General features: G+C 51.6%; 1 protein-coding gene across 1 annotated transcript in view; it reads right to left on the reverse strand.

Moving 5' to 3' along the window:
* Window positions 1-969: 969 nt before the first annotated feature.
* The window catches only part of DNAJB6 (DnaJ (Hsp40) homolog, subfamily B, member 6), a 69,240-nt gene continuing 55,930 nt past the window's right edge, over window positions 970-14,279 (reverse strand). Inside the window, exons 9-10 of the mRNA XM_008583736.1 lie at window positions 8,547-8,753; window positions 970-2,475 (exon numbers count right to left, since the gene is read on the reverse strand). Of these exons, the coding sequence (XP_008581958.1) occupies window positions 2,393-2,475; window positions 8,547-8,753 (290 nt within the window). The 3' untranslated portion in view covers window positions 970-2,392. The remainder of the gene's footprint in view (window positions 2,476-8,546; window positions 8,754-14,279) is intronic.

The raw sequence follows: 14,279 nt of genomic DNA on the forward strand, positions 1-14,279 counted from the left end.
AAAGTGATGATGGGTCACCTTTTGAAGGCCGAGTACCTGGGGCTCCCCCACCTGACCCCTTCCCCAAGCAAGGCCGTTCACTCGTCCCTTGTCACCTCTTTCCAGCCCGTGCATCCAGCAGCCTCCATGCGGAGCGTGGGTCTGTTCCACCAGACCACCATGTGAGTGAGGCCCAACGCGTCAGGCACAGAAAGGGAAATATCACTTGTTCTCACTTATTTGTGGGAGCTAAAAATAAATAAATAAACACACAAACAAATCACAGGTGGGGGGGAAGAAGACAGAATAACCACAAAAATTCCTTGAACTGTTTAAGTCAAGTGAACAGATATGATGTGGAGGGGAGGGGAGGGGGTGGAGAGGAATGAGTAAAGGGGCATGAAAATCAACTACAAGGTATATTGAGAGGTAAAATAAAATAAAATTTTTTAAAAAAGAAGGTGCCTGTGGGCATGAGATCACCTGCAAGGCAAGGGAACCCAGCAGCTCTGAGGAGGCCTGTCACGCGCATGGCTTGGTGTGTCTGAAAGATGCTCACGGCTCCTAACCCTCCCTAGCCACAGTGGACCTCCTGTGCAGTGACCTGACCACACTCCTTGAGGGAAAGGGAGTGAGTCACATGCTACAGCCCCACGTGCTACCAAACCGTCTCTAACCATCTGTGGTAGAACTGTTACGTAGCGGACAACCTTACCTCCTAGAAATGGTCTTATGCAATGCCTTCCTCTTCACCCCCAGGCCAGAGCAGGGCACACTGAGTGTTGTGCGTGGTGTCGCCGCGGTCGCCAGCCAAAGCCAGAAGGGCTCAAAAGACAATCCTCCTCTGGCTGCTCCGGTGTTTCCCACTAACGTTGCACAGGCAGTTGGCTAACACTGTACGTGTTCATGGGAATGTTATCTTTAAAGGAATATTTTCATCTTATAGTAACACATCTCAGAATCTAGCCTTTTGCCCCCAAAATATCACTATTTTTCATAATTGAAAATTGCTTTTATTTTTAATTAATAATAACAGCGCAACTCACTGAAACTTACAAAAGATGGCAAGAGAGCCATACTCAATAACACGTTTTATTAATGTAGGTAGCACTTAAAATTCATTATTCATTTAGGGGTTACATTTTCCACACTAAGCATTCCACACCAGTCTACCCTCCTCCCAACCATCTACACCACATCCCCATCAAAGCCAAGTGAACAAAGCAAACTCGTCTATAGTGGTCACTTTAAAGTTGCACATCACACTTGCTCCTGGCTTCCCAGCCCGTGGCACTGCTACATGGATTGTGCTAAAAAAAAATTCCCAGTTTCAACACTGCTAGATTAAAACTGCTGGCATTTTTAAATCACTGCAAAGCTCACTTCCAAGAGGACAGAGAAACAGCAGTGTGAACAGCAGGTGCTGGTGTTAAAAGGAAGACGACAGTCTCTGAGAGGGAGCATGCGAGGGAAGTTAAGGCAGAGCCAGGATTCTACTCAGTGCTGGACAAGTATGAGGCCAGGAAGCAGCACACCATGCAGATAAAGCAGTTACAGGAAGCGGGGCCGACTCTAGCCAGAATAAAATGATTTTTTTAATGAGCCTATGTTTGCAAACTGAAATATTTAGTTCAGCATGCTTGCTCAGTATCTGATTGTTTTGTGTGTCTATAAATAGCCTATTTTTCCCCAGCACGACCCTAACCTATAACAGCTAGAGGTGGTACTGCTGAGCAAAAGAAAACTTTTTGCCAGAAAGAATTATGGATCTAAGAAAAAGAGATGAGATTTAGCAAAAACTGAAGTTTGAATTAAAAAAAATTTTTTTGAAGTCAAATTTGGACCACCTGGAGAGGACTGACACTAAAACAGTAAATGTAAGAAGTGACTTTACATCTATGTGGTTCGTGGCAGCCTCCCGTGTATGCTGAAGACTGCTCTGAAGGAAGAGCACCTGACAGCGCGGTGCCGGCTGCGACTGGAGGGCCTTCAGGTTGCACTACACTGATTCCACCCTAATCTCCAACAGTGTGCGCCATCGGGAAAGGGGGTCATGCCATGAACTTGTACCCAGACACCCGCCTGTGCCTTACGGTTCTGCTGCAGCTGTAAGCGCGCCAGTCGTTTGTAGAGTGGCCGAGCAGGTGAAAAGGATGAGAGATCCATAACAACTTTAAGGGGAAAATGCTAACGGTTTAGTGCTGGGGAAAAGCAGGGTAAGAACGTCGCGGCCGCGTCCCAAGTGTCTACCACCACCACCAAGATCGTGAACCCCCGGCTTCCGCATCCCCAATCTGCCCGGTCCGTGATCACGCGTGCACGTGCTGCTAAGCGAGTGAGGCCGCTAGCCGGAGCCCCGTGCTGAGCACGGCGAGCGCCAGCACCTGCTGGGCAGAGTGCACCTGGCACCCAGCTAGCGGTGCCCCCTGGTCGACTTCTTCTTCTTCGACTCCTCTCTCTGCTTCTGCTTCTTCCTCTTGCCGCCTTCTTTGAATCCTAAGGAGACACGTCTTGTAAAACAATGTGCACAAAGCAATCTCTCCCCAGTAGAAGGCAAATGTGCTTTCTACATGTTTCCCCATGGGAAAAAAGAGCCACCGAAGTCCTCTACCTTGTCCACCTCGAAACCTCAATAAAAACATGAACTGACCTTTTACACTGCACACTGAAAATCCAACCTGTTATTCGAGCAACCTCATGGCCAGGCAGGGAAGTGGGCAGACTCAGCCTGGCACCTGCGGCCTGGGCTCCCTTCCCTCATGCCAGCAGCACCAAAGCCAGCAGCTGCTCAAGAGCCTTCCCCTCGGCCTGGGGGTGGGATCCAAGAGCGTCTCCCTGGGCTTCCTCCAGCACTGGCCAGAGAGAGTGAGTCCTCTGTGCAGGGAGAAGCCGTGCTGGGACAGTGCTCCTTCTTGTGCCTTCCGTAGCCGTCAGCAGGAGAAAGTCTCCACTTGTTAGGGGAGGACAATAACCTTTCATTTTCCCTGTCTTACGTGCTTAACATCAACAACTGCGGGAATGACTGACCCTGCTGAAACCTGAGGAGAAAGACAGATGTCCACCCTCTGGACATTTGTCCAAAGAGCAAAGATAAAGAACTCTGTGACTCCAGTTCTGCAGAAATTAATCTTAGAATCAGTCTACGCCGATGTGGGTGGAGGGAGAAGGCTGATGCTGAATTGGGGCCACAAAGAGATCCACGTCCTCAGCTTCACTGAACCAGAACTTAGTACACAGCCGGTAGGAGCAGGTGGGACTAGGGCTTCACACACATGGGCCAACGCACCCTTCATGGTCTTACATCACAAGGACTCATGTTGGAGCATAAGACAGGCTGCCAGCATGTCCCACGCTGGATGATGCTCAGCCTCCCACACTCAGGACTCACCTTGGAGAGATGCAGTCACCGAGTAGACCAGATGCCTTGTTTTCATTAATAGTGCCCACACCCAACCTAGAACTTACTCATGACACATGTCCCGTGCTTAGCTAATGACCATCATGCTGATGAGCATGCCACAGGTGTTAGTGCAGCAAGTGTGGCTCACTCTTGTTGCTGATGACAGAGGAGTGAACACAGGGTGCTCAGACATGCTCCTCAGAGCCCGTGGCTCACACACGTGAAGCACTGCCCTGGTGACCGCTCCACGAGAGGGGCACACGCCTCAAACAGAGGTATGGCTGCAGATCCACTCCACGCTCACGACAGCTCACCACACTTACTTAAAGCCTGCACACGTCTCAGACAACCAGGGTGTGTCACAACTGCCCTATTAGAACAGCACAAGAGGATGTTATACCCTGCAGAATGCTAAGCCATTCAACACCATGTGCTTAGGAAACTTGCTTCAAGTTACAGAAAGGAAGACTACGCAGGGCTCAGCTAAGCAGATCGGCTGCCGCACAGAGGCCTTGTTCCCAAGCCCTGGCCCGGGAGGCGACTCCAAGGGACTGGGCCAGAGAGGCTACTCTTTGGAAAAGGCAGCAATCTGAGGAAGTGACAGAAGGAAGAGGGAAGACAGTCAAGAGATGACACCCTTCAAGTAACAAACACGGAACCATTTTAACTGACGCTGCTTCCTGGGGCCGGGCCAGGCTCGCGTACACACTGAGTATCCCAGACCCTGCAGTATCTGGCCTGGGTGGGGAGAAAACCTCCAAACTGCTCCCGAAAGTAGTTCTGTCTTGGCTTAGAGTCCAGCACGGGTGGGAGAGAGGTTTTCAGCAGGGAAGGGATTGCACACAGCACTGTGGGAAGCAGAGGCCCCACTCATGCTGACAGTGAAGTGAATTAAAAGGCCCTGGCGCGGGTCTCTCAGAATGGGGCTGAAGTCACCAAGAGTGGCTTCCTGGCTTTTTGACTCATTTTACTTATAATTTTTTTAAAAGTTTCTCATGCAGGGAGATGAGGATGGCTTCTTTTCCTTTCACCAGACTCAATTACATTTACCTGTAAAATAAACTGCAAAGAAAAAGAAAAAACCGCCTAACCCGCCACGGACTGATCTCTAACTCCACCGATTCCCGCTGAGGCTGGGAGCCCGTGCAAGTGAGGGAAGAGAGGCCAGTCCTGCTCTCACACCCCTGCACCTCCTTGTGACTGAGACCTGCTCGCCCGGACGTCACTCACTCAGCGGTCACTCTCAGACTAGGTGAAGGGCCCAGAAGAGCCGACTGTGGGAAGACGGATGGCGTGAGGGCTGTGCAGGCACCGGACCACCTGCTCCTGTGCCACCAGTCTTCCTCGAGATGTTAGGGATGTTGCAGGAGTTTCCATTGCCTGGCGTCCTATCTGTAGAGGCTGAGGGGTGGTGAGGGAGGGGAGAGGGCATGCAGGGTCCCTTACACAGTAGAACCATTTTGGTAAATTCATAAATGGCTCAATAGTAACTGAAAAAAGAAAAAGAAAGTCTCCCTGTCACCCGAGCTTCTAACAAAGGAAACGCCTCTGGCTGCAGCAGGACGTTTTCCAGCCCTCCCTGGCCAGAACTTTTAGTGGACCTGCGACGGTGGCACCAAGGCTCTCAGACCAAGGACTACTTTAAAAAAGACCTCATAGGAAGACACTTTTGAAAAAGACTGCTGAGGGCCGGCCCGGTGGCGCACTGGATAGTGCGCCACTTGGGAAGCGCGGTGGCGCTCCCGCCCGAGGGTTCGGATCCCACATACAGACCAGTTCCCGCTCACTGGCTGAGCGAGGCGCAGGAGCAGCACCGAGGGTTGCGATCCCGTTGCCGGTCCCCGGTCCGGTACGGGGGCAACACTGAGGGTTGCGATCCATTGCCGGACACGGAAAAAGACAAAAAGACAAAAAAAAAAAAAAAGACTGTTGAAAATTCTTAACTGAGAAACATGTATTAATATATGTTAGTTTCATCAGAAAGACAGACTTCAAGCCACCCAAAGCTGACAACATGGTTAAACAGCAATCTTTGGTTTCATGAGCTCCATGCTGTGCTTTGCAGAAAGGGGAACATTCCACTGCATTCCTGGGTGAGTTGCTTTCTTCCAACCAAAGCCAAAAAGAAGTCAAAGGATCAATGTTATTCTTCATTTATGGTGAATAGTTTAAATCTTCCTTTTGAAAGGCTGCGTGTTCTTTCTTTTGGCGGCTGGCTGGTGCAGGGACTGAACCCTGGACCCTGTGTTGTCAGCACCACGCCCTGGCCACCTGCGCTAACCAGCCAGCCCTTACAGTTATGTGCTCTCCATCAGCCTGCAGTACGTGTGGAGTTCATAAGTGCAAAACACTACGAATCCTTTTTCAAAGTTTTGCTTTACGATTTATGGGTTTCCAAGTGGCATCCAATATGAAACGCAAAAGTGCCTCTGTCCTCTATCATAAAGCAGAGCAAGTTTTAAAGGTTAGTAATTTAAATTAACAGTGTGCTCAACAAAACAGCAGATGCCAGCAAGTCAAATCACAGTACATTTTCACCTGCACCTGCATGACACTGACAAGAGCTTCCGAAACAAAGAACCATTCCGGCTAAAAATAAAATTACTACTCCCTGTAGTTCCTGGTTTTCTCAACATTCCTAGGTTACTTAGGTTGCATCCTGATAGTGAATTACATTAGACATGCCACAGACATGGGAAATTCTCACTCAAGTAGTCAGTTCAGGGTTCTGAGGAGTGTGTCTCAAGTGAAAGCTTTTAGCCTAGAAAAATCACGTCCTGGAATCAGCCAGGACTGTGCTCTGCACCCGTTGCTGCTTGACAGGCAGAAGCAAGTTCCATGAGCTCAAGCAGTGACCACTTCTGCAGTAATGAAGCTCCTTACTATGTGCTTCAAGAAGAATTGCCCAAGACCTGCAAACCCAGCAAAAAGGTGACGGCAGGATCTGTGGCCACACTGGAGCCCCCGAGGCCTGGCCGAGAGTCCTCTAATGTTCCGTGACCAAGGGTTTCTTGGGAAGCGAGACTTCCAGTGCCAATGCCGGGAACGTCCAGACTTGGTCTGCAGGGGGGAACCCTTGTTCAACTCACTCCTCCCTCCTGCTCAGTGCCCAGGCTCTGCAGCTGGATGGATCAGCTACGGGTGCTTTCTGCAGAGGGGCAAACCATTATGCCCCTGGAGGGCATAAAACACTTGTATCTAACTTTGCAATTTTATTCTGGCCTTTTTCCTACTCTGTATACTCTTGAATCTTCCTCCGAAGTGACCCTGTCATGTGTTTGACACCTGCTATATGTTTTTGTGAAAGTTATGTGCTCAACTCTTTGATAATTTAACTTTGGTAACTTTTTTCAAGATTTCACAACTTGATTGGAAAAAGGAAACAAGAGACACAGAGGCTGGCTCTGCAGCACTGAGCCCTGCTGGCAGGTGCACATGTCAGCACAAGATTGCCCAGACAAAGGCAGGTGGGGTCTTTGGGGGGATCTGCAGCAGCAGGTGCCCACCACAGAGATGAGCCTCATCTTGAAATGGGGCATGCCCTTTCAGCCCTGTCTGCTGGCAGCGCTACGCCTCCTGTTCCAGGCCCTGTTCCCAGAGGCTCCTCCAGGCAGGTCCATACCTGCATGCCTTATTCTTGGAAACTAGGAAACCACAAGGCACCTAGCAAGCCAGGTTTATAGTGTCCTTCCAACCCAAACTGGTTGAAGGTACTTATTCATGGAAACAAAATATAGAGCCCTGTTCGATCCTGCACCTTGCAAACATTCCTCAGTATAACACTACCCTTTGCTCCTCGGACTGACCATTTGGTGCCAGGAGCTGAGAGTAAACCCTAGGGTGCTTCCTCCCTTACATAAGCCCGTTCACTGCACAGTGAGCTCCTTCTGAGCTCCTTCCTCCCTTACATAAGCCCGTTCACAGCCCAGGAAGCTGCCGCTCTCTGTCATTCAACCACACAGGGAAAGGTCGATGTCCCCAAATCACCCATCTGCTATTGCGTGAGGGTTGCTGTGCCCATCACCTGAAGCCCCAGAAACACTCCACGTCCTGGTGGGCAAAACATGTCACTGGACTCCTATTATTGGTGGCATATGTTCTTCTGTCCCCCCAAAATTGCAACAGACGACTGCTGTATCTGAGGACCAGAGGCACCTCAAGAGCTTGCTTGCACTATTTTGCCCAAATCCACAGAATTAACCCTGTGACACATACTGAAGTCACCCTGACAAAAAGTGTCCAGTGACAACATTTTCCTCCACAACATAACCTGCTGTGGGCAACTCAGCCCCCGACAGTGACGACAGCAAGATGGTCAAACGCTCCCAGCTAATGAGTATAAATGTGCGCTAGGCTTGGGACTCCCTCAGAGATAAGCCAGAACTGTCCAGCGAGACCTCACTTCAGAGACCACTCGGGCTCTGTTAAGAGAGCAGGGCTGGGGCGCTGGGAAGTGGGTCCTGGAGCCTGGCACAGGCCAGCGGCAGAGGGGGACACTCCCACTTCCACCCGTGGATACAGGGTGAGGCCACCAATGGACCCTCGCCACAGGACCGGACTCAGGGGGTCTTTTGTTTTGTTTTGAACCAAGACAAAAGAAGGCAGAGGAGGTGGAGCTGATCCTGGGAGGAAGGAAGGGCAGGAGGCACATGTCAGTGTGAGATTGCCCAGGCTGGGCCCGGGCTCCGTGGGCCTTTCACAAGTGGCCTTTGGGAGTATCAGGTTACGTCACAGGTGTCAAGCACTAAGTCAAAAGTTACAAAAAGTAGCATCTAAAGCAGCACCTTGCAATTCTGTAGCAGCTCTTGCTCATCCTTTGCCCAAGACCACACACTTCATACACTTCACAGAAGGCTGGGACCCCGTTTTAATTGTGGGGAGGCTCTGAGGACCCGCAGCTGAACCTCACGTGGAAGAGCGGCGTGAAGGAGCCCCGGAGGCGAGCAAGCAGCAAAAGCACCTCCTCTGCCCCTGCCCTGACCGTCCCTCGCCTGCCCTCCCCCAACTCCCCTGCGCCCTGCTCAGACCACAACGCAACAGCACAGGAGTGGCTTCTTTCCCCTCTGTCCTCTTGAACCTAGGGAAGTTTCCCTCTGAGTACACTTATCCTTGGTTTCTCTTTGCACACCTGCCGAGGACACAGGGGGCTCGGTTTCCCTTTGCACACCTGCTGAAGACATGAAGGGATCCCAGCTGCTGGGGACCCCCGATCCATCCTGCTCGTTGTCGTCCTCATGGATGTAGTGAGGTGTGTGTCTGAGCAGAGAGGTGGGCCGGGGCGACTTCAGCGAGCGGGCACTGGCTGGCTGGGCCGGCAGGGCATGCTGGCCTCTTCGCAGGCACTCTTCTGCAAGAGCGTCTTCATCTGCCACACCTGAAAGCACATCACGGACAGACCATGAGCTGAGCATCCCAGGACGGCATCCCTCCCTCAAGAGCAAAGGGATTCATGCTCTCCCAGACGATCACCATCTTCCCACCACATTTCTGCAGGAGGAAGAAGAAATTACCTCACTTTATCAAGGGCACTCTTGAGGCCTGAACTTAATCTTCCAAGAGGGGGGAAAGGAAAAAACAGTCATGTGAGAGTCAAACCCCACTCTGCTACTAAAATAAGCAGCTCCCCAAACCCACTTGTTAAGGCACATTCGTGACCGAGGAAGGCACCATCAACCTCTTCCCTGAGAATGAGTGCGTGCTACTGAAATCGTGGTCAGCGACTCACTCTCAACAGCTGTAATCCTGGAACCAGTGCTCAGGAGACACCACCCCTCGGCTGGCGGTGGAGGAAGTCCGTGTTGACAGAGTGGTGGTTACTTGGAACAACACTCCTGCGGGGGCCCTGCCCAGACACACAGCCCGCCCCCAAGCCGCTGCCAGCCGAAGCCCAGCGCACCGCATGCAAACCAAGTCACCTTGTTCCTCGTCACTCTGAAAGTTGTTTCTATTCATCTTTTGAAAAACAGAAAAAAGTTTTGCACATTGGATGGAACTAGGAGTAAAATAAGAAAGCAGTATTTACTGAAGGATTTCAGTTCTGATGCTCCGCAAGCTTTTGATGAGCAGTCGCTTCATGTGTATGTAAGGAAAAAGCACCATTAAAACTCCAACAACACAACTATGAAACCAGAAGTGGAGAATCACTTGTCCGTCCTTGGGAGGAGAGAGGGCAACACCTGTGTGTCTCTTCATGAGTGACTGTCATCAAAGAGCCTTCAGACCCCACATCGTCACACCCAATGCTCCAATCCCAAGACCCAGGCCAGGGCTCTGACGGGCCACCTCCCCCCTCGGGTGTAAACGGAAGCAGGACACCCCACGTGGCACAGCACAGTTCACCCCACACGCTGGCTCTCCTATCATTCTCTCATTTAGGAGCATTTACCTACCAAAACACTCCTGAAATGAAAAGTGTTAATAAATAAATGCGAGTTGTGGGGCTTTTACAATTATACCGATTTGCCCAGCACTGTGGAGAAGCCTGTCCCCAGGGGCTGGCCCAGCATGCACCTGGGGCTGCACCACACTGCCCCTCACGGAGGACCCAGCGAACTGGCCCCCAGCCTCAAGTGGAAGCTTGCTCTCAGGCACCCAGGCCACAGCAGCTCTCCCTCAGATCCACGTGCTGGCCTTGGAGATCACACTAGTGATGGTCACGTAGGAGAGACCAGGTGTGGAAATTCGTCTTGAGGATACTGAGACCTGCCTGTGTCAAGCCTCACGCCCACCCACAGAGCTCTTGGAACTTCATCTTCCATGTCCTTGAGCACAGGAAGAAAGAGACGAGTGATTTTGGAGCCATTTAACCAAACAACCTGGACAGCAATGGCGGGCCATTTGAGACCCATCCTGCAGTCCCACCAGGGCCCCTCGAGGACCCTACAAGCTGTGCCAAGAGATCAGGGCTCAGGCAAGTTCTTCCCTCACCTGCAAAATGAACAAGGGGGCCTGGGTGGTGTCTAAGACCCTTAAGGTGTACAATTCTGTGATTACTGAATGAAGGAAAACAAAATAAACGGCACCCAGCATGTACAGGCTTTGAACAACCATCTCACAGCCTGTCCTGAGCACCCTGTCAGCAGGAGAACATGGGAGATGTGGCTTTCCTGGAGAATGTCCACCTCATAAGGGGTCTGAACACCTAGCTTACAGCTTTTCAGCAAATAAACGTGTTTCCCAGCTACCCGGAGCCCTTCTGAGAGAGGGACAGGTGGAGACGGTGTTAAGGAATTACTGTCACATGGCTTTATCACTTCCAAGTCTGACTCAAAGAGAAAGGGGAGCCATGGCTGAGGAGTCTGCAGGCTCACCTGGCTGTGGCCCCCAGGGGGGCTCTTAGCACTCCATATGACCTGGGGCACATGCTCAGCTGCTTCCCTCTCGGAAGGGAAAAGACACTGCACAGACTCAAAACCTTCCAAGGTCACGCCCATCCCCTATCCCAGGCAGAACCATACCTAGTAATTCTGGTGTGATATTCTAAACTTATGCTTTGCCAACTAAAGTGGAACACTGGAGAAAAAGATCTTAAGTTTCAGGCATGTGACACACTAAACCAAGTACTAAGTGTCAATACTTCTAAAAGCTTCTGGAGCACTGTGAACAGGACGCTGGGGACTCAGCAGCCAGTCTCCACCTCCTCTCACTTACCTCCCCTGCAGCGACTCCGCAGGTAAGTTCATAACCAAGTTCATACTAGCCGTCCGCTCACTCAGTTGTGTGCCAAGAGGAGAGGGCTACGGCTGTGGCAGGGACTCGCCCCACTGCGGAGACAGCTACAGGGGCTTTCCTCCCGCCCCAGTTGTCAGTGGGAGCTAGCTTACGAGCTAGAATGCCACTGCTGGGCAAGAGTTTTGCTGGTCAATCTAGAGCTAAGCAGGCCACAGTCTGGATGAGAAACTTTGGGCCGTGATGTGCCTTTGACCACCAGATTTCCCCCACTTAAGCCACCCACGTTTCCCAAGCCCGAGATACACAGAAACATGGTAGCTTTTGGAGCTGCTTTGTAAGTTTTGTGTTTACTGTCTGTTTAGAAAATAAGTCACTAAGATGTTAACCTTGATATTGAGAAAAACAAATATACCAAATATAGATAGCAGTCATGCTCAATGTTAAATGTCAAGTTTTCATCTCCTAGACTGTGAATGTCCCACACTCCTTTTGGATCCTGTAACACACTCTAGGTAAAAAAGGGTATTCAAATGACTGACTGAAGAGAACGCTTAATTTCAGAATTCAAAGTGACCCCGGGCAATAGGGTCCACTTCTCCGCAGGCCTCACAGGTGGGAGGCCCCATCTCCAAGCAGCCTGCGCTTCCTCCTGATAGCCCCGTTCCCACTCCCTCCTTCCACTGCCCCGTGGGGAGCGTTCTCTTCCCAGGAAGCCCAACTTCCCTCAACCCTACATCAGGAAGCATCAGGTGGCTGGAGTGCACAAGCCAGCATGGACACCGGCTGCTCTGGTTCAGTCTCCTTGGCAAGGTGCTCTGGAACCTTCTAGAACAATTTCTGTCTTACCCTAGTGGTCTCTGAACTCCTCAGGCCCCACAGGCCATGTCCCATGCCCAGAATACAGGCATCTTTTCACCAAGGACAACCCAGGCACTGACTCCACAATGTCCCAAACAAAACCTCAGTTTCTCAAGTGCTATGAAAAATGACTTGGGGTGGAAAATGAGGACCAAGGATTTAAATCATTTCTCTCCTTAGCCAAATTTTCACTGGATATTTTCTGGAAGGAACCACTCAAGAAGCACTTGTTTTGAGCCTACTGTATGTCCAGTGTAATACTAGGCATTGACAGGGAACCACCACCCCGAAAAGCAATCATCTCCCTGCTGGTGGTGACACATATGTGTACCACTGGAGTTCATCTGCTTATGTCTGGCAAGAGGAACACGACCGCTGATTTCAGCAAGGAGAACCTCTGCTGTCAGCCTCAGTCGTGCCCTCCCTGCCTCTGCGGGCGCCACGAGGAGGCTCCTGCGCTCCACGCTGCAGGCCAGTGAAGCCCAGGCATCCTCTGGGTCCCAACATGCATGTTGTTGAAAGTGGAGTAAATCCAACTTGTCCCCGCCCCCCACAATGCCTGCCACAACTTTTGAGCCAGAGAAATGAGAAAGAGTCCCTGGGTCAGGAGAGTGGTCGTATTTCACCTCGAGTCTGACGAGAGCCGGAGCGAGGGAGGGCGGGGTGGGAGAGCACCACGGTCTCAGATGAGCCTCTGGCCCCAGGTCCCCCCAGACCCGGCTCTACCCATGCTCCCTCCTGGGCCCCTGGGATGGCCCCCCAGGTCCTGATTTCACTAGGAACTGTAACATGCAGCCCCAGGGCCTCTTCAGGACAGAGTCAGCCAGAGCACAGGGTGGCTCCCTGCGTTCAGGGCAGACAGGCCAAATGACACATGGATTCTGTCATCCCCACAGACAGCAACACCGGATATTATTAGAAAACTGTATCCTGGCTCCCCGTCCTCTTGCTCACCATAACAGGCAGTGAGCTGGGGTGGCTGATGCTAGAGAAAATGTCTCAAAAGGCACGTGAGAACCCACTAGACCGAGCTCCTGCCTGCTGGCCCAGGATGTGGGAACCCAGCCCTATAAACCCCCAGGACCAACGGTGGCATGCAGAGCAGGCCTGAGGAACCCACTGTGCTCAGCAAGCTTCCACAGCAGTGCTGTCCTAACGGCCAAGCATGGTCAGGGGGCAGGACTCCAGGAAGCTCATGGCGAAGTGCTTTGACTTTTGCAAACTTCGCACTCTGCTCCACAGTGTGTCCTTGTCTGCTTCCAAACCTCCCCCGCACACCGCCTTCTGACCTTTATCCTTATATCTCCCATGTGCTGGAAGTCCTGAACAGAAGGCGCTCTGCTCTGTGGGATCTGCAGGCCAATGGCGAGGTCTGTCAACGATCCAAAGGGCTCCACCCGCTCCACACGCTTGACACTTTCATCCTTCAGCTGCCAAGGTTTAGTCTGTCCTCTTGTGCTGGGGAAGGGCTCAAAACCACATACGGGTACTGGTAACCGTCATACCACTCCTTTCAAATAACGTGTAGTAGGCTAGAAGAAGTCTCTCATTCCCATCATGCAGACGCCAAGGCAGACCCATCCTCGAAGAGCTGTGCTTCAGCTTGCTGAGCCCCTCCCTGCCCTGCTGTCCAGCAGAACACCCTCCAGGCTAGGATGGAAATTGCCCATGCAACTGCAAGCCTGAAGGGGCAGAGGAGGGCTGCGGCCAGGCACCCCGCAGAGCGCACCGCCCTACCCTGGGCTCTCTAGCAGAGAGGACAAGTCGACACACAGTGGCCCTCACTGACCATTCAGACTCCTGAGACAGGGCGGAGCTAGGGAAGGTACCACAATAACTGAACCAGCAGTGAGAGTTCAGACAGTGTGACAAGACAAAGTTGCCTTGCTAACAGCCTAATCACAAAAATAACTTTTTTTTATTTGCTAATTTGGACAGCTGGGTATCAAGGTAGAACAAAAGGCTGATCAAGAAGCGGGAAGGGGGCCTCTAAGGTCCTCAATGAAGGTGCTAGAGGGGACAAACCTCAGGAAGCAAGCTGCCCAGAAAGGCTGTCCTCAGCCTGAGGATGAGGACATTTCTGTTTACCTAGAAAACTGCATGTGGCCAAACAGTAGCTTAACTTTAAATAAGCAACCACAAGTTCCACACCACCTGGGACAAAGGAGTGGGCAGTCAGGGGGTCACTTCAAGAAATAGAGCTGTTTCTGGGCCGAGCCCGTGGCGCACTCAGGAGAGTGCGGCTCTGGGAGCACAGCAGCGCTCCTGCCGCGGGTTCGGATCCTATATAGGGATGGCCAGTGCGCTCACTGGCTGAGCGCAGTGCAGCCGGTCTGAAAAAGGACAAAAAAAAAAAAAAAAAAAAAAAAAA

This window comes from Galeopterus variegatus, unplaced genomic scaffold, assembly GCF_000696425.1.
Source record: "Galeopterus variegatus unplaced genomic scaffold, G_variegatus-3.0.2 Scaffold100, whole genome shotgun sequence".
Classification (NCBI taxonomy): Eukaryota; Metazoa; Chordata; class Mammalia; order Dermoptera; family Cynocephalidae; genus Galeopterus; species Galeopterus variegatus.